The 23,427-nt window shown below is 40.3% G+C and overlaps 1 protein-coding gene across 2 annotated transcripts in view; it reads left to right on the plus strand.

Annotated features, from left to right (window-relative positions):
* The window catches only part of TMEM131L (transmembrane 131 like), a 157,651-nt gene that overhangs the window by 111,666 nt on the left and 22,558 nt on the right, over positions 1 to 23,427 (plus strand). For both annotated transcript variants that reach the window (XM_068542651.1, XM_068542652.1), the window contains exons 17-26: positions 4,104 to 4,245; positions 4,703 to 4,812; positions 5,806 to 5,878; positions 8,330 to 8,457; positions 11,191 to 11,333; positions 12,994 to 13,180; positions 13,391 to 13,576; positions 14,282 to 14,431; positions 14,763 to 15,388; positions 21,081 to 21,229. In XM_068542651.1, coding sequence (XP_068398752.1) covers positions 4,104 to 4,245; positions 4,703 to 4,812; positions 5,806 to 5,878; positions 8,330 to 8,457; positions 11,191 to 11,333; positions 12,994 to 13,180; positions 13,391 to 13,576; positions 14,282 to 14,431; positions 14,763 to 15,388; positions 21,081 to 21,229 — 1,894 coding nt within the window. The remainder of the gene's footprint in view (positions 1 to 4,103; positions 4,246 to 4,702; positions 4,813 to 5,805; positions 5,879 to 8,329; positions 8,458 to 11,190; positions 11,334 to 12,993; positions 13,181 to 13,390; positions 13,577 to 14,281; positions 14,432 to 14,762; positions 15,389 to 21,080; positions 21,230 to 23,427) is intronic.

Genomic DNA, 23,427 nt, shown 5'->3' on the forward strand with positions numbered 1-23,427 from the left:
CCACTTTTATGGCTGTTAGCATTTGCCCTATGTATTGAGGTGCTCCTATGTTGGGTGCATAAATATTTACAATTGTTATATCTTTTTCTTGGATTGATCCCTTGATCACTATGTAGTGTCCTTCTTTGTCTCTTGTAACAGTCTTTATTTTAAAGTCTATTTTGTCTGATATGAGAATTGCTACTCCAGCTTTCTTTTGCTTTCCATTTACATGGAATATCTTTTTCCATCCCCTCACTTGCAGTCTGTATGTGTCCCTAGGTCTGAAGTGGGTCTCTTGTAGACAGCATATATACGGGTCTTGTTTTTGTATCCATTCAGCCAGTCTGTGTCTTTTGGTGGGAGGATTTAATCCATTTACGTTTAAGGTAGTTATCAATATGTATGTTCCTATGACCATTTTCTTAATTGTTTGTTATTGTAGGTCCTTTCCTTTTCTTGTGTTTCCTGCCTAGAGAAGTTCCTTTAGCATTTGTTGTAAAGCTGGTTTGGTGGTGCTGAATTCTCTTAGCTTTTGCTTGTCTGTAAAGGTTTTAATTTCTCCGTCCAATCTGAATGAGATCCTTGCTGGGTAGAGTAATCTTGGTTGTAGGTTTTTTCCTTTCATCACTTTAGGTATGTCCTGACACTCCCTTCTGGCTTGCAGAATTTCTGCTGAAAGATCCGCTGTTAACCTTATGGGGATTCCCTTGTATGTTATTTGTTGCTTTTCCCTTGCTGCTTTTAATATTTTTTCTTTGTATTTAATTTTTGATAGTTTGATTAATGTGTGTCTTGGCTTGTTTCTCCTTGGATTTATCCTGTATCGGACTCTCTGCGCTTCCTGGCCTTGATTGACTATTTCCTTCCCCGTGTTAGGGAAGTTTTCAACTGTAATCTCTTCAAATATTTTCTTAGACCCTTTCTTTTTCTTTTTTTCTTCTGGGATTCCTGTAATTCGAATGTTGGTGCGTTTAACGTTGTCCCAGAGGTCTCTGAGACTGTCCTCAGTTCTTTTCATTCTTTTTTCTTTATTCTGCTCTGTGGTAGTTATTTCCACTCTTTTATCTTCCAGGTCACTTATCCATTCTTCTGCCTCAATTATTCTGCTGTTGATTCCTTCTAGAGAATTTTTAATTTCATTTATTGTGTTGTTCATCATTGTTTGTTTGCTCTTTAGTTCTTCTATGTCCTTGTTAAATGTTTCTTGTATTTTCTCCATTCTATTTCCAAGATTTTGGATCATCTTCACTATCATTTCTCTGAATTCTTTTTCAGGTAGACTGCCTATTTCCTCTTCAGTTGTTTGGTCTGGTGGGTTTTTACCTTGCTCCTTCATCTGCTGCATATTTCTGTGTCTTCTCATTTTGGTTAACTTACTGTGTTTGGGGTCTCCTTTTTCCAGGCTGCAGGTTTGTAGTTCCCATTGTTTTTGGTGTCTGCCCCCAGTGAGTGAGGTTGGTTCAGTGGGTTGTGTAGACTTCCTGGTGGAGGCGACTGGTGCCTGTGTTCTGGTGGGTGAGGCTAGATCTTGTCTTTCTGGTGGGCAGGGCCACGTCTGGTGTTGTGTTTTTGGGTGTCTGTGTACTTAGTATGATTTTAGGCAGCCTCTCTGCTAATGGGTGGGGTTGTGTTCCTGTCTTACTAGTTGTTTGGCATGGGGCATCCAGCACTGGAGCTTCCTGGCCATTAGGTGGAGCTGGGTCTTAGCGTTGAGACGGAGATCTCTGGGAGAGCTCTCGCCAATTGATATTATGTGGGTTCAGGAGGTCTCTGTTGGTCCAGTGTCCTGAACTTGGCTCTCCCACCTCAGAGGCTCAAGCCTGACACCAGGCCGGAGCACCAAGACCCTGTCAGCCACATGGCTCAGAAGAAAAGGGAGAAAAAAGAAAGAAAAGAATAAATAAATAATTTTTAAAAAATTATTGCAATAAAAAATAAAAAATAATAATAATAACAAGAAAAGTAGAGAGTAACAAAACCAATAAACAAATCCACCAGTGTTAACAAGTGCTAAAAACTATAGTAAGATAAGCATAAAAATCAGGAGCAAATCAGTCGCAGACTGCCAACCCCAAGTCTACAGTTGCTCCTAAAGTCCACTGCCTCAACTTTGGGATGATTCGTTGTCTATTCAGGTATTCCACAGATGCAGGGTACATCAAGTTGATTGGAGGGATTTAATCTGCTGCTCCTGAGGCTGCTGGGAGAAATTTCCCTTTCTCTTCTTTGTTCGCACAGCTCCTGGGGTTCAGCTTTGGTTTTGGCCCCGCCTCTGCTTGTAGGTCGTCCTCAGGCATCTGTTATTCGCCGAGACAGGATGGGGATAAAGCAGCGGCTGATTAGCGGGCTCTTGCTCATTCAGGCCGGGGGGAAGGGAGGGGTATAGTAGTTATAATTGGAACACGGGACGAGCCTGCGGCGGTAGAGGCTGACGTGACGTTGCAACAGCCTGAGGCGTACTGTGTGTTCTCCTGGGGAACTTGTCCCTGGATTATGGGACCCTGGCAGTGGCATGCTGCACAGGCTCCTGGCGGGGTGTGGATAGTCACCTGCACTTGCACACAGGATTTTTTGTGGCAGCAGCAGCAGTGTTAGCGGTTCATGCCCATCTCTGGGGTCTGAGCTGATAGCCGTGGCTCGTGCCCTTCTCTGGAGCTCGTTTAGGCGGTTACCTGAATCTCCTCTCCTCACACACCCTGAAACAATGGTCTCTTGCCTCTGAGGCAGGTCCAGACTTTTTCCTGGACTCCCTCCTGGCTTCCTGTGGTGCACTAGCCCCCTTCAGGCTGTGTTCACGCAGCCAACCCCAGTCCTCTCCCTGGGATCTGACCGCCGAAGCCCGAGCCTCAGCTCCCAGCCCCCATCTGCCCCGGCGGGTGAGCAGACAAGCCTCTCAGGCTGGTGAGTGCTGGTTGGTACCGATCCTCTGTGTGGGAATCTCTCCACCTTGCCCTCTGCACCCCTGTTGCTGCACTCTCCTCCATGGCTCTGAAGCTTCCCCCTTGCCCACACCCCGTCTCCGCCAGTGAAGGGGTGTGGAAACTTTTCCTCTTTCACAGCTACCTCCCAGAGGTGTGGGTCCCATCCCTATCCTTTTCTCTCTGTTTTTTCTTTTTTCTTTTGCCCTACCCAGGTACGTGGGGATCTTTTTGCCTTTTGGGAAGTCTGAGGTCTTCTGCCAGCGTTCAGTAGGTGTTCTGTAGGAGTTGTTCCACGTATAGATGTAGTTTTGATGTATTTGAGGGGAGGAAGGTAATCTCCACGTCCTCCTCCTCCGCCATCTTGAAGGTTCCTCCTCTCTTTTTCCTTTTTTAAAATTCAGGGTCCAGTCAAGGACCATGCATTGCATTTGGTTGTCATGTTTCCTTAATTTTTTTCAGACTAGTGTCCCCACCTTTTTTCGCCTTTCATAGTGTCAGTGTTTTAAAGCGTCCTAGTCAGTTGTCTTATAGAACATTCAACACTTTGGATTTTTGGGGGTTGCTTCTTCAAGTTTACATTCCTGTTAAGCATTTCGGGGAAGAGTACTAATTACTTGGTCGGTCTTGTGTCCTTATCATCTCATCACCTGAGGGAGGGACATAAATGTCAATTTGTCCCATTATTGACATTGCTCAGTTGAATCATTTGACTCTCTCCATTGTAGATAGTTTTCCTTTTGCAATTAATACGTAATATGTGCTATGATAATTCGAGACCATGTACATTTCCTGTTCCCTAAGGATGTTTCACCCCATGATTTTGGCATCCATTGATAATCCTTGCCTGGGATCAGTTGTTGAATTGATGGCTGCAAAAATGGTGATGTTTCTAATTATTTTGTTCATTGTACACTCTTTTTGAGCATCACTATGGATTCTTTGGTCCTTACCACCATTATTATTTTTGATGCTGACTTGTCCCAGATTTGCCTGATGGGAGCCCTTTGTGCCCATCATTCTTTGAGCACTCCTTGCTTTCTAGTAAAACAGGATCTTCCAGGATCATCTTGTAGTTTGTGTCACCCAGACCCCAAATAAGTCATTTTTTTCCAAGATCCCCTTGTTCCTTTTAGTGGAAGTGATTTCCTTTTTTTCTGTCAAAATTATTTTTCATAATTTCTTTGTTTCCAAATTACGCAGGAGGAACGTTTTAGGAATGACTCGGTTTGCCCACTCGAAGAAATCCAAGGAGTCAGAACCCTTTGCTCTCTTCCTGCCTCGTTTGATCCCGGAGACTGGCCTCGTGTTAAACTTCAGTGCCACCGCCCTGAGGAACAGCGTGGTGAGGGTCCTGCGTCTTTTCATCTCTTCATTTCACCCCAGCTCTTGGGTTTTTATGTTATCAGAGTATCGCCACCTTGAGATACTGTTTCAGAACCAAAATTAGTTGAAATCAAGTGACACACATATGCCATTCAGCACTTTTAGGAGGGAGGTGTCAGAAGAACAAAGTAAGGAGTAAAACTCGTGAACAGACTGAAAATGCTTAAAACAAACACGTTTTATGAAGTCTGTATCCAGTTCAGAATCTATCAGCTAAGGAAGTATTCAACTGCAACAACAGAGAAGATCCTAACTAACACGGGCTTCAGTAGGAGTGAGTGAGTTTGAAGTTCATAGGGGAGAGGAATTGACTGGGTGATGGTTCGTGGTTAGATGCAGGTGATGCACTTTTGCAGGGGCATTTCAGGAGTGGTTCTGCCTTTCCTGGGGTCTGACTCTCCTCTCTGCACATCTAGGTGAAGTACTTTGTGGTGAAGAACCCTTCCTCATCGCCAGTCTCCCTGCAGCTCCTGCCTGTTTCCTTGTACCCGAAGCCCGAGGCTGCCGCGCGCCTGCTGCACAAATGGTAATGCCCAGCTGGTGAAGATCTCTCATGGGGTGTTGGGAGGTCCTGTTACGACCCGGAATTATTTAATGTCCTTTGCGTTTTCCCTGGGACCTGTGTGTGGATGTGCATGGGATCAGCCCATGACCACAGCCCCCATCTCCTCAGTGCAGACCCCTGATGGCAATTCCCAGTTCTGGGTACTGTGTGGGTCTTGAATGTTACCATGTCAAGTCCAGGGCCCAGCAGAATATTCTTTTCTTGTCAGAGAACCTTTACAATCATGATTTTTCACATGTACTCCTCTAAAATTTAGAATTGAAATCACAGTGACCACTGGGCAACACAAGAAATGAGTTTAGTGGTTCAGTGTATTTTAACCTAGGGTTGTTATACAAAATATGATCATAGTTCATGTCTGTTACATCTTATTTTTGCACAGTAGTCACAGTTTCACTTAGAATGTTTCCTCTTCTGGCTCAGTGACACCTGCCCTCATCCCTGGGTCTCAGCTTCAGGACTCCTGATGTTTTGGACCACATGAGTCTCTGTTTGGGGTGGGGGTAGGGGCATTCTGTGCTTTGAAGGATGTTTAGCAGCATTCCTGGCTTCCACCCAGTAGATGCCAGTGGGACCTCCCCAGCTGCAGCAACCAAAAGTGTCTCTAGACGTGGCCAAATGTCCACTGGGAGATAGAACTGTCCATGACTGAGAGTCACTTCCTATCAGGTTCCATAGCTGTGAACCATTTGGGGAAAAAAAAATTGCGTCATATTGGGAGCTTTTGTCACCATATGATTCTTTACATGCTGTGCTGCCAACATTCATTCAACAATATTTATTGAGCTCTTACAACATGCCTGGTACAGTGTGGGGGGCTGGGACACAGGAGTGACAGGTCGGGGTGAATTGGGTCTGTGTGCAAATAAATGCATATGTATCTATATGCACACGTATGTTTTTCTTTCTTTCTTGGTGATCTGAATGCTATTTTAAACATTTTTTTCTTTATAGGTTTGGCACCGATGTGCAGATGATTAATTTCACAACTAGTGAATTCCAGCTCACCAAAGCTTGCCCTTACCGGGTAGGATGTCATCTTTAAACAGAAAAAAGAATGCTGACAAACTAGACACATAGCATATGGGCCTCACTGATTTGTGTTTCGAGTGTCTTTATGTAATATATGTGGCCCTCTATTTTTATATTCTAGGAGTTAAGTATACATAGCAGCTTTTTCCAATTAACTAATGCAGCAGGAGCCCATGGTTCATGTGAGCCTGTAAATCATTTTAATTTGATTATTTAGATTCATGTGAGTGAAGAAATAACAATTGAATCAGAGCTATGTAGAAAACCATAAAACTCGAGATCCCAGAATTTATAATTCTCTTAAGATTCCTTGGCCCCATCAAATTCTTTTAAGGGCAAGATAAGGTAAAAACAAATACGTTAAAAAGAAATCTTCTCTTACTAAACTGGCTTCATGTTTTTAGCAGATCACCCAGTTTCTGTGATAGTCACCTGCTCTATAAAAAAGGATTTCTGGGAGTCTTGAGCCTCTGGGCTGTCATGAGGTCTTGCATAAATACCCAGGGAGGGAGTAAACATGTCACGTGGCGAGGACATTGCTTGACTGGGAACTGGCAGCCTGCTTTCTTAGTTTTCACGCAGTCGTTCTGTGGGTCACTGGTATTCTGTGCTTGAGATCAATTAAAAATGAAGCATCTCTTAAAAAAATACACACACATAGACACACATATGCATGTCACTGTGGTTCTAATACACACACGTATTCAAATGCCTTGGGTATTTTCTTCTTTCTCTACCCATAACCCTCCAAAGATACACTGTTGGCTCTAGATTAACTTGAAAGAGGGGGGCCACAGATAACCCCCAACTGTGAGTTAGAACGAATCAAAGCAAGCTTTTAAGTGGATTTTTAACAGAGTTATTTATAGTAAGAAACACGCAAGCAATAACGTTCCTTTCCCTTTGTCAGTGGTCTAGGCAGCAGGGTCTTGTGTTAGCAAGCCTGTCCTGCCCTGTCCCTCTCATTCTTCTCTTCACCAGGCAGTCTTCCAGGACTGTTGGGAGGTAAATGAGTCCAAAATGCTAACAGGTATTTTGTCCCACGACTATTTAATCACATATAATTTGAAATTCCAAAAATAATGCCAGTTTCTTTTACATGTCAGTGTTCTATTCAGATTTAAACAAATAGTGCAACTCGCAAAAAGTTTTTAATCTGTGATTGAAGATATTCCCCGAGAATGTTATACCTTTTGTGACAAAGGAAATATCAAACCATTGTTAATTTATTACATTGACAAAAAGAATAGTCAGTATCAATGTCTCTGAGACACTACAAATTGAACTTAAAATTCTTATTAGAATTCGTTGTCATATAAGAAAGGCCTACATTTTTGTTTTGTTGGTTTGTTTTTAGAAATGCAGTTCCTTTGGTTAAGAGCATGTGGAATTGGACATTCAAAGTTCCAAATCCAGGCTCCTCCATGTAGTCCTGGGTAAATTATTTAACCTCTCCAGGTCTCCTCTTTTTCACTCATAATAATGTTTGAAGATTCCATAGGTTTATAGAATGCTTAGCATTTTATATACCTAATTATATTCCAGAGCCTGGCATATAAGAACTATTTTATTTAATAATTGGTGCTGCTGGTATTATGCTTTTCATACCCTAAATCGGCAGCTTTTTTTCAATATTCATATGTGTATAAAGCAGAAGTCCTCCCTTCATGAAGTTTATAATTTTAATGAAAATGAATCAAATACCATCACTGTTTCTTCTTTCAGATAGTATGGGAAATGTGAGCAATAACTGGGGGATAAAACAAATTTAAAAACTAAAAATATAGAAAAGAGAAACATTATGCAGACTACATGGTTACAGTTCTAAAGAATTAATACATTATTTTTAGTGAGAAGGAGCTAGAAAAAACATTGGAAAGAGGGAAAGTCTACCACAATGATGAAGAACTAAATCTTGAATATTAAATTTAGAACACAAAATTTATTCAGAGAAAGTGAGAAATCTTGGGGAGAATAAAGGAGGATATGAATAAATAAAGATCTTTCTCCTAAATGGAGAAACTAAATAAAGATGGTTTCTTTATAAACTTAATATTAAAGAGAATTTAGGGTTGTCCAGCAGTGGACAGGTGGTTTGGTCAGATCCCTGTAGCATTCAGGCAGAGGCTCTTGCTCTGTTTTCTCAGTCATGTTTTACATCCAAAGCACCTTTGCATCAAAGACCTGTAGCCCCAGCTCCCATCTGGTCCAGGCGGCAAGTCCCCTTTCCAGCATCAGTGTCAGGTTGTCCTGCAGCCTCTGCCTCTGCTTCTCAGCCGGGCTCGGGAACTTTTGATGGGTGTGAACTCTCCCGGTAAACAAGTTCCACAGGTTGATTTGGGTGGTCAGATCCAGACGTTAAAGAAACAGCAGTCATGTTTATGCATTTTAATGAAGATGGAATCTTGTTCTCTAGGAGTTAATTGCATTTATTAATAACTTGCAGGGTGTGCATTCTGAGGAATCCAGGTTTGGCATCCTCCACCTACATTTGCAGCCTTTGGAAAGGAAAAGGGTTGGTGTAGTTTTCACGCCAGCTGACTATGGAAAAGTCACCTCCCTCATCCTAATCCGGTAGGTGTGTCCCTTTCTCATTGGCTGGCTGACTCTCTTTCTCTCAAGAATCTCTTTAGCTGAGAGGTGACGTTGACTCACTCAGGCCCTCAGTGATGATCTGTGTCCAAGGGCAGGAGAGGCAGTGGCTGAGGAGAGCGGCTCCCTGAGGCTCCACACTTAGGCCTCCTGTGTGTCAGGTTCCTGCCTTGTACCGTGGGGAGCGTGAGCCCACCTCTCCAAGGGTGGCGGTACCCTTCCCGCAGCATCTCACCCGCCGTCACAGAGGGTAGAGCACACACGTGAACACACACACACACACACACACACACACATCCACACTTACTTTTCTGTCCTCAGCTCAGAAGAATAATTGAAACACTGCCATATACGTTTTCATTCCGCGGTGTTTGGATTTACACTGTTCTCATGTCTGTCTTGCTTCTGGAATTCTCTGTAGCCCCAAAGGACAATGGAAAAAGTCCTTAGTTGAGCCCACTGGCTTGTTTTACTTCTTTTCCTTCCTTTTAAATGAACAATTATTGCCAGCTGATTTAAGCAGTTAAATGTTTTTCATTCTGAATTTTTTTTCCTCTTTACCCTTTATTGAGAGTCTTCTTTCAAAAATTTACAGTAAATACAGATCTATGTTGAAGCTCTCCCTGCATTGGTGAGACTTCTAACACAAATTTAATTTTTTCATTAATGACGTTTTAGTTATATATATTTTTTAAGCTTTTCCAGTATCATATCAGTTGGCAAAGACTTTCTTATTCTGGACTTCCTTTAATATATGAGTTTGTTCTTCTGCAAGTGAATGCTGCTAAAAAGAAAATGCACTAAGATAAAGTTCTTAAAAGAGTCTGCTTGCTCATTGTAAAACAACTATACACGCCCCCTGCCAAAAAAAAGAAGTACCCATAAAGCACTCATACTGCATCCATGGTTGTCTCCAAGAAAAGTACGTTGGCGACTGTTTGAATTATAAGCTGAATTAGCCACTTTTTTTCATGGAACACCATTTTTACTTGAAAGGATGATTAGCAGACAAACTATGGTTGTTTCAGATTCAGGTACTTGGCAAATGTTTTCTTGAAAATGAACAAAGTGAGCCTGTCACTTCAAGGGTAGTGTCTGTTGCCAATGATAAAATTTGAGCATTCGCATGAAAAGTAGAGTTTTGGAAAACTTGTATCTGCCACTGTGAGCTTCACAGCTTCTCAGTGCTTAAAGTACTTTTCTGTTAACATCAGTGAGGATATTAATAAATGTGATTTTTATAAGTATAATGAAATGTGTCAACATTTGGAAGATCTGCATATCACAGTGAACAGTATTTTCCAAATAACTAATTATGATAATCCAAAAATCATCCCTGGTAAAATGTGCAAGATAGACCACTGGATTTTAATGTAACAAACTATGAAAATTCATTAATATAGTTTCAGATTTCACATCATAAAGAACCTTCAAGAGACTTCACTTGTTGAATATTGGTGTTGTATCAAAGTTTTGCCACACAGATAACTAAGCACAGGGAACTCTATTCAGTACTCTGTAATGACCTATATGGGAACAGAATCTAAAAAAGAGTGGATATATGTATATGTATATGTATAAGTGATTCACTTTGTTGTACAGCAGAAACTAACACAAGATTGTAAATCATCTATACTCCAATAAAAAATTAATTAAATTAAAAAAAGAGACTGTTTTGTTAAGCATTTTAAGTAATGCTGACTAGAGCAAACTAATAACTAATGTTCTAGTAAACATTTTAGTGCTCTGCTGACAACGCTCTGCTGTCCTTTTAAACACATTCTCTGTTGAAGAACTAAGGTCATGGGAAGTGTAGAGAGAAGCTTTACCTCATCCCAGCTTCAACTGTGCCAGGCTTGAAAAGAAAGTCTCAGTTTTTTATAGTAGTTAATTTATTTTTGGTGGTTTCTGTATTGAGAGACACCACATTTTTCTGTAAACAATATCACTCATCTAACATCACTTTAAAGGCTTTTAAGTGGTTCAGTAAAGGTTTTAATCCTTTAGATGAAGATGTAAAGATATCTCAGTGTATTTTGCTTCTAGGGTTTACCTTAATGGCAACTGACTTTCAGTGCAGTCTGCATCATTTAAACATCATTTCCACTGAACTTTCCATCCTAGGAATCCTGATTTCAGTTAATGAAAAGGCAAAAGCTAGTCTGAATTACTATTTGACTAATAAGAACTTGAGTAGATACATGCTATTTGTAGGATGCTATTTTAAATCTTTGGTTCAAAAGATAGGGTAGGATTTCATTTCTAGAATTAACCCTAAGGAAGAATTTCTTACAGTCACAATTACTATGAAAACTCCTTAATTCACCCTATAAACAATTTTTATCATTTTGTCTAAATTTGTTAATGTTTCTTTGTGGCCCCCCCAGTTTATTCCTTCACGTTTTGTCTCTTGGAGGTATGATCACCACCCTGGTGCCTGGTTAGAAAAATATAGGTTTCCATTCTTGGGTGGAAACTGGAGAGCGATCATGATCATTTGCTCGTTCTTGCCCACTCAGCTTGCTTTGACTCTGCCGGGCTTGGCAGCTTCCGTGCTCTGAGATGGCGGGAGATGCCACACTATTTAAACAGAGTTTTTTCTCAAAACTTAAAAAAATTTTGTTTTGCTAATTAGGAATATTTAAATTCAAGTGCATTGTATCTTGTGACAACTCTATTGCAGTGCATTTTTATTTGCATCTCCTTTCTCTGTAGGAATAACTTGACTGTTATCGACATGATTGGCGTGGAAGGATTTGGAGCAAGAGAGCTACTGAAAGTGGGCGGGAGACTTCCTGGCACTGGAGGTTCACTGCGCTTTAAGGTGCCCGAGTCCACACTGATGGGCTGCCGGAGACGTGAGTCCCTGCGTGTGGTCCGTGTGTGTGGTCTGTATGTGTGGCACTTGGACAGGACAGGCTTGGAGCCAAAGCCAAGAGCAAAAGGAGATATGAGAAGATTCTTTTAAAAATTTACAGTAAATTCATTGTATTGATGCTAATAATTAAATCAGGCAAACATTTGAGAATATGTAGGCTGGTACCACTTGATTAGAAACAATAGCCTTAGATATTTAACCCAACTTAAGTAATAGATATGGGGGGAAAAGTATAATGTTAAGTTACCAGTAGAGTGTCAAATATTTAAGATAAATAGTGTGAAACTGTTAATTTGGTTATCGGTTACCTAATCATAAAAAATCACACCAAGATGATAAGTAGAGAGAAGGCTGAAGGTGAGCTCACCACCCTTTTGCAGTAATGGAAATGTTCTACATCTGTGTTGTCCAGTACGGCAGCCACTCGCTACATGTGGCTAATGAGTGCTTAAAATATAGCTTGTGTGACTGAAAAACTCAATTTTTAAATTTATTTAATTTAAATTTAATTTAAATTTAAGTAGCCATATGTGTCTAGTGGCTACTGTATCAGACAATGCAGATTTAGAAATTTGTTTAAGTGTTCCATTAGAAAATTCTAAGTTTTGCATGTATTTAAATTAAATGCGTTTAAACTTTTTATATTAGTTCCAAGAGCTTCCTTAAGAACTAAGCCAAAAATAAACCAATAGATGTAAAATGTTTTTGGTAAATTCTGTCTTGTTTTCCTGTTATCATTTTTAATTTCAGGATCACACTGAAAGCATTTTAGTGTAACAGTATGTTTCCTATGGAGAAACTGATTGGTGAAACCATTGGATAATTTGTAGAGCTATTTTAACGCCTGATTGTAAATTTTTTTTGTTTTAGAAAACTATGCTAAATGAGCACTGAGTTTGAAAAGACTGGCCATTTTGCATTCAAAATCTTCATCAGAGTGTTCATTTTTTTTCATTCATTCATTCACTCATTCAATAGTTTAGAGTTGCCTTGAAAGTTAGAATTATGGAGGAGTATAAACCATAGAACCAGATAAAATATTAGTCCTAATATGGAATAAATTGTGGGTTATAAATTTATAGGAATATTTAAAAGATTGATACCTCTTCCTTTTTTAAACTCCCAACATGAAATGTGCTCTCATTATTTGCAAGGATTTAACTATTTACTACCTCTTAATGTAATGGGAGTTTGAACTGTGTTTCTAGTGTCCGTGATGGGTTTACACAGAAGCACACACACCCTCCTAACTGGTCCTGTTGGGTGTGAATGAGGCTCCCGGGGCACAGGGTGCATGGTGGCTCGTGGTAAATCCAAACTGTTAGGCTTCTGAGAAGAATAAACTTTTCACCTTAACCTTTAATAAGTAAAAGAACAAAGAAGAGATTTTGGTACCTAGGCAGATCATTTAACTTAAGAAAAGCCTTGACTAGTTAAGTATTTTTATCATATCCTGGTAGTAGAATCTAGAACCGTTCTAGAATTTAGCTAGAAATCATGCTTTGAGCTTGTATTGAATTTTTTGACATTTTAATCATGTAGATCATGGTTTGTGGATTCAGTAAATGTTGATTCAGTAAATTATTTTAAATAAATTTTGCAGTTCATCTGTACTAAATATCACTTTTCATCCTCACTAGAACTGAAAGACAGCAAGCAAATTTTATCAATTACAAAGAACTTTAAGGTTGAGAATATCGGACCACTTCCTATAACTGTGACATCTCTGAAAATTAATGGGTATAATTGCCAAGGTTATGGATTTGAAGTTCTAGACTGTCAGCAGTTTTCCTTGGACCCCAACACGTCCCGGGACATCAGCATTGTGTAAGCATTGGACTTTAACCTCATTTCAGTTTGGGGTTGCATTTACTATATTGTGGGGAAAAACTTTTTTTCATTGGTAAGATGTCTTGAGTTGTTTTCATGTTAGTATTTATCTTGCAGAAGTAAGAAATTCTGCTGCCATTATGATTATTTTGTTTTGTGCCTAAAATTAAAACCATCAGAGTTCATAAAGATGCCTCTTGCTGTCAGGTTTACTCCAGACTTCACCTCTTCCTGGGTCATCCGTGAGCTGACTCTGGTCACGGCGGCAGACCTGGAGTTTCGCTTCACTCTCAACGTGACCCTCCCTCATCACCTGCTGCCTCTGTGTGCGGACGTGGTTCCGGGACCCAGCTGGGAGGAGTCGTTTTGGAGGCTTACCGTCTTCTTTGTCAGGTAAGTTGCCACCTTCTCCACTGTTCCTCCCTCACTGAGTGGAGACGCCATCCAGCCGAGTTGCATGGAAATGTATATTGCCCAGTGGGATCAAAGCATATGAATTGAGTGGAATTTTGACATTCGTGAAGTAGACAAAGTAGTTCCTGGTACGCTTGAAGAGAATTTACTATTCTCTAAACTAATTGTAGGAGAGTCATAGGACCTAGGAGTGTAATGGACAGTTGTGTTCCATATATGTTCATTGGCAGTCCCGGTGGAAGATGTGAATGTTATATGTAACATTTAAGATATACAAACATCATCTGTGACATAGGATGTGTTATTAGCTCAGTGCAACGGCAGTTTGAGATTAGAAGACTAGAAGGACCCTTTAAAATGTGATTTTATCCTGGAAATGTCTTTAAAAATTGAACTGGTATGTCAGAATTATAAATATTCACATTTTCAGGAACAGTTTTTTTGAATCTTTAGGAGTTGTCAGAAATTATGGAGTCATTCCATATCCATAAGATATGGAATCTTAATAGCATTTCTTTAGACTTTTCCCATCAGTTGATTCACCGCTCTTCTGTAGAGCTAGTCTTTTTTTTTATTTTAATTTTTATTGGCATATAGTTGATTTACAATGTTGTGTTAGTGAGCTAGTCTTTTTAATGCCAGTCACAACTGGGCAGTAATGAACCCCGTTGCTTTCGTCCTCAGTTTGTCCCTGTTGGGTGTGATTTTAATAGCCTTCCAACAAGCACAGTACATTCTGATGGAGTTCATGAAAACGAGACAGAGGCAAAATGCCAGCTCCTCTTCACAGCAAAGCAATAGTCCGATGGATGTAATCAGCTCCCATTCTCACAAGTAAGAATTCTTGTAGTGTGGGGAGAGGGTTCTCACCTTTGGTATGACTCATTTCTGATTTTATTTTAAGGTCATATACGTTTTGGTTCCAAATTTGTTTCAGTATAATTTTCTTTAAGTCACTGTGTGACAGCTACACCATTTCTTTCATTATAAGATAGACTTCACGTAAGGACTTAGTTTATTAAACTCCCAGAGCTTTAGAAGAAGGAAAGGTGAGAACTCCTTGGTGTACCCCAGACTGCTCCCTCTTTCTCATGGAGTTAGAAACAGAGAGGGAGAGGTTTACTTGGTTTGCCTTTATGTTGAATGTTTTTCTTCTTAAATCCAGAAGCAATTGCAAGAACTTTCTCGATACCTACAGCCCCTCCGATAAAGGTCGAGGGAAAAGCTGCCTTCCGGTAAACCCCCCGCAGAGCAGGATCCAGAACGCGACGAAGAGGAGCCCGGCCACCTACAGCCATTCGCAGAAGAAGCACAAGTGCTCGGTCTATTATGGGAAACACAAAGCCAGCGCAGCCGTCGCTGGCAGTGCCAGCGCCCCTGCAGAGGACAAGCAGGCCTCGGCCCCAGGTGGCTCCCTGGCAGCTGCTAAAGAGGACGCATGCCCTGCCGGGATGGGCGAGGCCTGGGTGGGCCTCAAGTACACAGGTGGCCTAAACGTCAACCTGCAGAAGAATCTAACTCTTCCCAAAAACTTACTGAGTAAAGAAGAAAACACACTGAAAAACGCAATTGCTGTCAGTAATACTTCTTCCGAATGTCACGTGAAGGAGGGAGTACAGACATGTATGTTTCCTAAGGAAACGGACCTTCAGATTTCAGAAAACATAGCTGAGCTCAAGGAGCGAGAGGTCTGTCCTCTGAAGACCCCGAAGAAACTACCTGAAAATCACTTGCCGAGAAATTCACCTCAGTGCCAGTCAGACTTGCCAGAAATTTCCAGGAAAAATAATGGTAATTTTTCCATCCTCCTTGGTGATTCTTCTCTCCTGTTTGTCTCCAGTCTGTTCTTAGTGGAATTTGTTCCCATCTATGACTTTAGTTTGAACTGTGGCTGCTGAATTTTTATTTCACACACAAAGTTTTATTAGCAAAGGTATAGATGTTGAAATACCATTTCTAAGAAGGAAAGTTTAGGACGGGACACCAAGTTTTTAGAGCATTGTGGTTAAGAAGTTTACTTTTTTCAGTACATTCATTATAATGATGCGAATGTCATATTGTATTGTTGGAATTTATGGACACCTCTTCCGAAGTATCTTTTATCTTGGCTTTTCAGACTATTTGCAAAGATCAATCAGCCTATGACATGTTTCTGACGGAACAAAACTTACCAACTCTCTGTATGTAACAGCTGCCACCATTGCATGCTCCTTGTCCCTGGTTCTTCTCTGGTGTTGTTTCTTGGTGAAAAGAAGGTAGATGTTCTCTCGTAGCAAATGCAGTTAATAAAAATGCAAGCAAAACTAGACTGGGAAGCCTACCTACACATACATTTGTCATTAAATCTTTAACTGATCCCTCTGGCTTCTGGCATAAGAGCCTGTGCTTATTTTTGTGTGTCTATCCTGACCATTTCGATAAGCACATTTCTACTCCCATTAAGAGTCAAATTTTTGACACTTTTTAATCTGGAAGAATCACTTACCTTTGATCTTATTTGAAACATCTAAATATAAATAACATCATATTTTTCACTCCTTGATATTGTAGAGAAGATTATATTAATAGATTGGCTGATTCTAATGAGCTTGATGCATTTAGTAGGGAAAATACCAACCTGAATTTTAAATGTTCCATCAAAGGACATTTCTAAGTCAAAAGGAAGGCAGGGTCCTCTGAGTAGAACATGGTTTGGGCAATTTGTGCATCACTCCCGGTGCCCCTTGTTCCACCCTGTTGGTGCCGTTTCCCTGGCAGCAGTGCGCACGCTTGAAGAGGACTCCTGTTTGCAGGGCCAGCTATCCCCACGGCCTCTCCCCCAGCGTGTGAGTGCGCCCCCTGGATGAAGCCTCTACCAGATCTCCATGAAGTCACAGCATTCCTTGTCTGAGGGTGTTGATGGTGGGGCAGTGGGGTGTCTGTTCATCCATTTCTGTCCTGACACTGTCTACGGCCCAGACTACAAAACTCTCATGAAAGGGTGAAATTATGGAGTGAGTCTAGCTGGGTTTTTCTCTTGTTTCATGTGTCATTTAGGCCTGAGGACAGTATTTGACATAGGCTGACTTTACACAAACTTAAAATCAGACTGGTTTGAGGGACTTGTTCCTCCAGAAGTGCGTCTTCTGTGGTCCATTGCATCCATCAGACATCTGGGTAGATGTGCCTGCAGAATGCAAGGGCTGTGGCCTTGTGGGCGGATGGATGGGAAGGCCTTCTGCTGCATCAGAGCTCTTTGAAGGGCGTGGACCAGCCATGTAGTGCCAGGGTGGGTCAGAGGATTCGGCTTGGTGCTCCTGGATCCTCTTGTGCAGTACATGCTGTTTAATGCCTGTAGTTGAGCCTAGATGACCATATAATATCTAATAACACTTCAGCAAGTGTGAGTAAATTTAATAAGGGAGCCCACAAACATAGGGTTTGCTGGTATCATTGTAGATGGCAAACCTGCCCCGAACCTTTCCTCCCTGTACAGATGACTGGTATGCTTATGATGCTTTAAATGAAAACCAATCTCTCACTTCAAGAATATTTTTAAAACTGCTCTTTAGCTGACTTGTCAGCCTGTTAAGCAGTATCAGGGTGATTGCTGGTCAGATCACATAAGAGTTGATGAAAGAGCTTTGGCTTTCCACCATGTTCATACCAGCAAATTCAGAGGTGCTAATTTGCAGCCCTGTATTTCTCTCCAGAATTAATCTGTCAGCAGGAGGTTCCTCACAGGGAAATCCATTCACTGACATGTATTTGGTTCTGACTGTTTTCTGTTTACATCACTATTCTAGGAAAATATCAAAGAGGTTAAAAAGTAAACAAGTGGCCTGCCATCAATTTACAATTTAAACATTTTAAAGAATTGAGAATTTTAAAAATAAGAAAGGACTGAGAAATTTAGGGGAAGCAAATTGTAGTTTGAAGGTAAGATATGGAGTCTTTTGGTCATATTGAGGGTTCGGGGTTCCTTTGTCAGATTTTGAAGGAAAGCATTGTAATAAGCTGGCAGATGGTGACAGGCAGGGGCTCACAGGGTGTAAAGAACACTCAAGAATGAGAAAACCAAAAATGTAAGAACCTTCCAAGTTTCCACTTCCAACTTTGAGCATCAGTCCTTTTCTTACTTTGAAAAGGATTTCACTTTGTGTTTCCATCTTAAGATCCTTTCTAGAATCTGAAGAAAACAGCTTCAGTCTTGCGAGCTGAACTGATGGCCTCTCGGGAACTTCCACTCACTCAGTTGAAACCAGTCAGTGTCTGTGCCACATGCTAGCCATTTTTCCCAAAGTACACAGACGTTCTTAGAACCAGGTCTAGTGACAAGACTGCCTTTGGGAACGGGGACTGGGGAGGTGGCCTTTCTCCCGAGAGTGCCTGAAATGGCATTCCGAACCCGCCAGAACTCCTGGAGGTGCCTGAAGCACTGTGCCTTCTCTTATTCTGAGACAGTTTTTTTTTCGGAGGGTAACTTCTTGTGTGAGAACGAAATCTTCCAGGCTGTGTATTAATGGCTCTGGCTACGTGCTCACCGTTGTTGTTGTGGAGAAACAGAGTGTTTTCTGAATAACAGAAAATGTGTCACCCCCTTCCTCCTCTTTCTCCTGCCTCCTCCTGAGAGTCCTGTAGTAAATCATAACTTAAAATTCCCGTTAGAAATGCAGTCTCTTGACCGATTCTTCAGGGCTCTGTTTCACACACTTGTTTTTTGGCATCAGCCTGTCAAACAACCGTGAAACAGCGACACCTTCCAAGCATGTGTTACACGGTCCAGAGTCTCTTGATGCTCTGACAACAGCAGGGCTTTATGTGTCATGTAAGTGATCTTTTGAAATTTGTCTCTTTTCAAAATGTTTATAACTGTTATTTTTTCATTATATGATCAAAATAATACGGACTTAGAATTAGAGCTAGAGGCAAATTGCTTCTGGCCTCAGGAATAGTTAGGAAATTTGTCATTGTTTCTGCTTATAATAATGTAAAGGATAATGGACTTTTAAATTTAATAATACCCTAAAACCTTGAAATTAATAGCACATGAAAGTTTTCACTGAATTAGATAGATACCTCCAAAATTTCTGAAATACCAATATTTGCAGAAATTCAAAAAATAGTCTCATTTGCTTACAGATACTGATAACTGGAAATGAAGATCTAGTGGTTTACTCAAAATATATCATACAATTAGATTTGATTCAGTAGAAATCCAAGTCGGATTCTGGCCCGTTAACTTGTTTCTGTTCTTGTATTTGTTTTGTTATCTTTGTGGCTCAAATACTCCTACTCCATGAGATAAATGGCAGAAAAACGTATAATGCTGTGAGTAAGCACGCTTAGTAGGATGCCATGGGATGGCTCCATTTTTTAAATGAAGTATATGCTCACGGTATTTCTGAATTCTTGAATATTGTCGTGATAGAATTTCTCAAAGGCTGAATTTGAATTCATTTTATTGTTGGTCCTAATTCTTGGCCCCCACAATAGGCATTAGTAATTTTCGGAGAGTCTGTGCTTTATCCCTTTTTAGGGGGTAGTTTAGTGTTGGATATTAAATTTGGATCCTTCCTAAGAAGCTTTGATGACTAATACTTTTAGTGCTATTCTTGGCCTGAAGAAAGCTTGAGGAAAACCATTTTCTCATGAATTAAGACCCTAGGAAAGTCACAGCACATTTTTGGAGGAGAATATCTATATTCTGTTCATACCGATGGCTTCCGGAATCCGAAGTGATGTCTTTGTTTATGATATCCTTTTCTGTTTGGACCCTGTCTCCCTTGCTCTTGGCTCTTTCCCGGCTCATTCGCGGTCCTGGATGGTTTCCTCTGTGGGTGTCTCACACCCAATCTGTGTTGCAGAGGAATTTATGCTTCCCCAGCATTTTTATAGCTACGTAATATTTACATAATTCTCCGTTAACAAAATAAAAGAATGCTTACCTTTTAAGTGTTACTGTTGAAATGTATGCATCTTGCTTTGAGTGAGCTTGATTTGTAGCTTCAGGATTGCAGAGTCTGGAGGGCGTTTGACCCCCTCCTGTCTTTTGGGTTGAGAGCCTCGTGCAGCCCCAGGCCCCTCAGCAGGGCCGGATGGGAGTGGGCAGCCTGCTCTGCTGTGATGTATTTGCACTGTGGACATCTACACTTTCTCAGATGGCCAAGGTGTCGTGAGGGATTTTCAGTTAAAGAAAAAAGGGGAAGGTATTGAAATCCTTTCTGATTCATATTAGAACACTGAGCCCAGTTATGGTGGGGTTGAGGTCTGTTTGACCATATGTCAAAGTCAAGGATAGAAGAAGAAATACACTTAGTGAAGTCACTTGAAAAAACAAAGGAAAGGTCACATTTCAGATGTGGTTCCTGCCGGTGCAGACCTTGCCAGCGTGATTGTCTCGCGCTTGGCTCTCACCCCGCAGGTGCTGTTCCCAGGGCAGGTGGGCGTTTCCTGCAGGAGAAGGCCCTGCCCTCCAGCTGTTCATGTGTCTATTGGTGGTGATCCTTTATATTTCTGTCTGTTCTGGTTGCATCTTCATAACAGTCAGGCAGGGTAGGCAGAGGAAGTGGTATTGTCATTTCATAAATAAGGAAACTGTAGCTCAGGGAGCTTAAGAGACTTACTTCTGATCAGTAAAACTAATTAGTGTCTGAGTCATGACCGGAACCCAAGATCTTACCTCCCTCTCTCCCTCCCCTAACTTAAAAAAAATTGTGGTAAAGTATATATAACCTAAAAGTTACCATTTTAAATTGTAAAGCTCAGTGGCATTAAGTACATTCACATCATTTTACAGCCATCACTGTCATCCATTTCCAGAACTTTTTTCATCATCCCAAACAGAAACTCCATACCCATTAAGCAATAATTACCCGTACTCTGTCCCTCCACCCCCTGGTAGCCACCATTCTACATTTTATCTCAATGAATTTGATGACTCTAGGTCCCTCAAACAAATAGGATCACACGATATTTATCTTGTGACTGGCTTATTTCACTCAGTATAATGTCTTCAAGGTTCATCCATGTTGTGTCATGTTTCGGAACTTCATTCCTTTTTTTTCCTCATCTTAACCATTTTTGTGTGTACATTTCAGTAATGCTAATTATATTCACATTGTAGTGCAGTGAATCATTCCTTTTTAAGGCTAATGGTGTTCCATGGTATTTACCACATTTTGTTTATCCATCCATTCGTCCATGCACATTTGGGTTGTTTCTGCCTTTTGACTTTCATTAATAATGCCACTATGAATAATGGTGTGCCCCTGCACTTTCTTCCCATGACCTCTTTTAACGACTGCTTGTAAAACTCTTAATATAAGTACATTTTCACCTATAAACAAAATAAATTTCTAGAGCATTGTGGATTTCAAAATAGTCCTTAAGTCTAAATCTCATTAAATCAAATGAGATTGTTTGGTGTAGGAAGAAGATTTAACTATGGGGAATGTGAATGGAAATTATTAGCTAGAAATTGAATCATTTTTATTTATTCAAGGGAATAACCAGCAAGTGCCTGTCAAGAATGAAGTAGACAATTGTGAAACTTTGAAAAAGGTTGACACAAAGTCTTCTTCAGAAAAGAAGATTCACAAAGCGTCTAAAGAAGACGTATGTTCTGAGAAGCAGGATGTACCTTCAGTCGAGGTCTGTATTCCTTTCTTTCTTGCCTATTAGAACAAAACCCAAGTTTAGGACTTAGAGTGCAAATATCTATGTAATAACTGTACATCTGTATTTCATACTTTTCAAAGAGGATAGTTATGTATTTGAATCCACATTGATAATTGGTGAGGTTCATGTATTCAGAAAGTTTATTTATCTTCTAATTATACAGGAGATACTAAAACAATTTTTGGTGATACCAGATAGCTTTTATTCTCAAGAGAAGCTGTTCTTAAGCAAATGGGTTAACTCCTGGGTAAAGATGGTGGAGTAGAACCAGATCACATATCTTGCCTCTCCAGTTGTTACCCAACATCCATTTTTAGGGCAAAATCTTGCTGAGTTAGAAGCATTATCCAGAATCCACAGGAGAAGGATGCCTTTCTAGCTTCAGTGCATGGGCCCTGGTGTGACAGAATCCCAGAAGAAAGGGCAAAGCTTGTGCACTGTCTCAGCCAGCTCTTTCCCTTCCCACTGTGTAGGCCACTGCAAAGTGTCTAGAAAGCAGAACCCAGCCCTGTATCTCATAGGAACTAAAGTTCCCAGATAAAGGTGGGAAAGGGATTTTGGAGAATTTATCTACTTCACAACAGGACAGAGCTATCTGTGTATTAGCACAAGCACAGTGAAAAAAATAACATTGCAACTGTTCAAATATACTATAGTAAAAAATGAAGGAAAGGAGTAGAACATACAGAAGACAGACCAAGATCCCAATCTAGATGAAAACATATCCAGAGACCTGAAGGGAACTCTGAAAATACTTCACACTATAGACTATGAATTCAATAAAATTCTAGCTTTTAAAGGCAAATTAATATACTACGATGAGGTTGGAAGAGATATTGTAAAGCTAAGTCAATAAATGTAGACAGTACATTACCTATTCAGTGGCTGAAAATTGACTTATTGACCTGAAGGAAAGGCTTTGAGATAATCAGAGTGAATGTGGAGGAAAAATTTTAAGAGATTTTAGATTTTGGAGAAAAGATGATGATAGATAAGGGAACAAAGACAAAAACAGTCCAACATCAGAATAATGATTGTCTCGGTAAATGGCCCAACAGCGGATCAGAAAAGTATTCAGAGACGTAATAGAAGAAAAATTTCCCAATGTGAGTGAAAAACTGAATTTAAAGATCCAAAGGCACACTGTGTACACCAGGAAAAGCTGATGTGTGTGTGATATTGGACATAGGCACATCCTGGTTAAGGTGTTGAACTTAAAGCTTAAAGAATTGTGCGGAAAAGGCAGGAAAATCAAGAAAGACACACCTAGGCTTGCCTCAGACTTTGTAGAAACATCTAATGTCTGAGAACAGTGGAACAGTATCTTCGAGAGAATGAAAATGTGAACACGAACATTACGTCCAGCGAAGCTGGCACTCAGGCACGAAAGCAACAGACATTCATCTGTAAACTCAAATGAACTTGGGAGACTTCCTTGAAAAATGAAGTTAGTGAAATTTAGCCAACCAGGATAGAAGTTTGAGGAAGCTGTGTTAAATGTCTTTTGAGGTTTCTGTCCATTTTATATTCAGAACTTTGGTTAAACAGTGGGAAGTTATGGTTGCAAAACAGATAGCAAATATTAAAACTTTAACAAAACAAAAATAGTAATAAAATCTGCAAAAATGGGGTGGGACTGAAAGGTAAGTGAAAGTAAGTTTTAATTTTATCTTTCTTGGTAGCGAGCCAATCCTGTGCAAAACTGAAACATGTAGTTTAAAAGGGTGAAAACCTATGAAAATATCTTTCACCATCTTTTCCTTAACCTTAGAGAGATCCTTAGGCAATTAATGTATCGCGTGGAGAAGAAGTAATTATTGAATGTTGGCGTTCCTTTGGTTCTACTTCATTTTCTTCTAAGTTCAAATAAAATTGAGCCTTAAATTTGTATTTAAAAATAATGCATGGTCCTAGTGTTCTAAATTTCTCCCGTCAGCTGTCCTCCCATCCTTATGTATGTATAGGTTCTTAAAAAGACACATTAAAGAATAAGGATTGCCAAATAATCAGTGGGAGAACCTGCTTATTTCTGAGTGATGGGATTTTGCATGATTTCTTTTCTCCTTCTTTATGCTACTCAATTTTTGCTTAAACTCTACAAAAAGCATGCATTTTTCATTTAAGTAAATGGAATGAGAGTGATACCAAATAAGAAAATCGTAGACATTCCA

This window comes from Eschrichtius robustus, chromosome 4, assembly GCF_028021215.1.
Source record: "Eschrichtius robustus isolate mEscRob2 chromosome 4, mEscRob2.pri, whole genome shotgun sequence".
NCBI lineage: Eukaryota > Metazoa > Chordata > Mammalia > Artiodactyla > Eschrichtiidae > Eschrichtius > Eschrichtius robustus.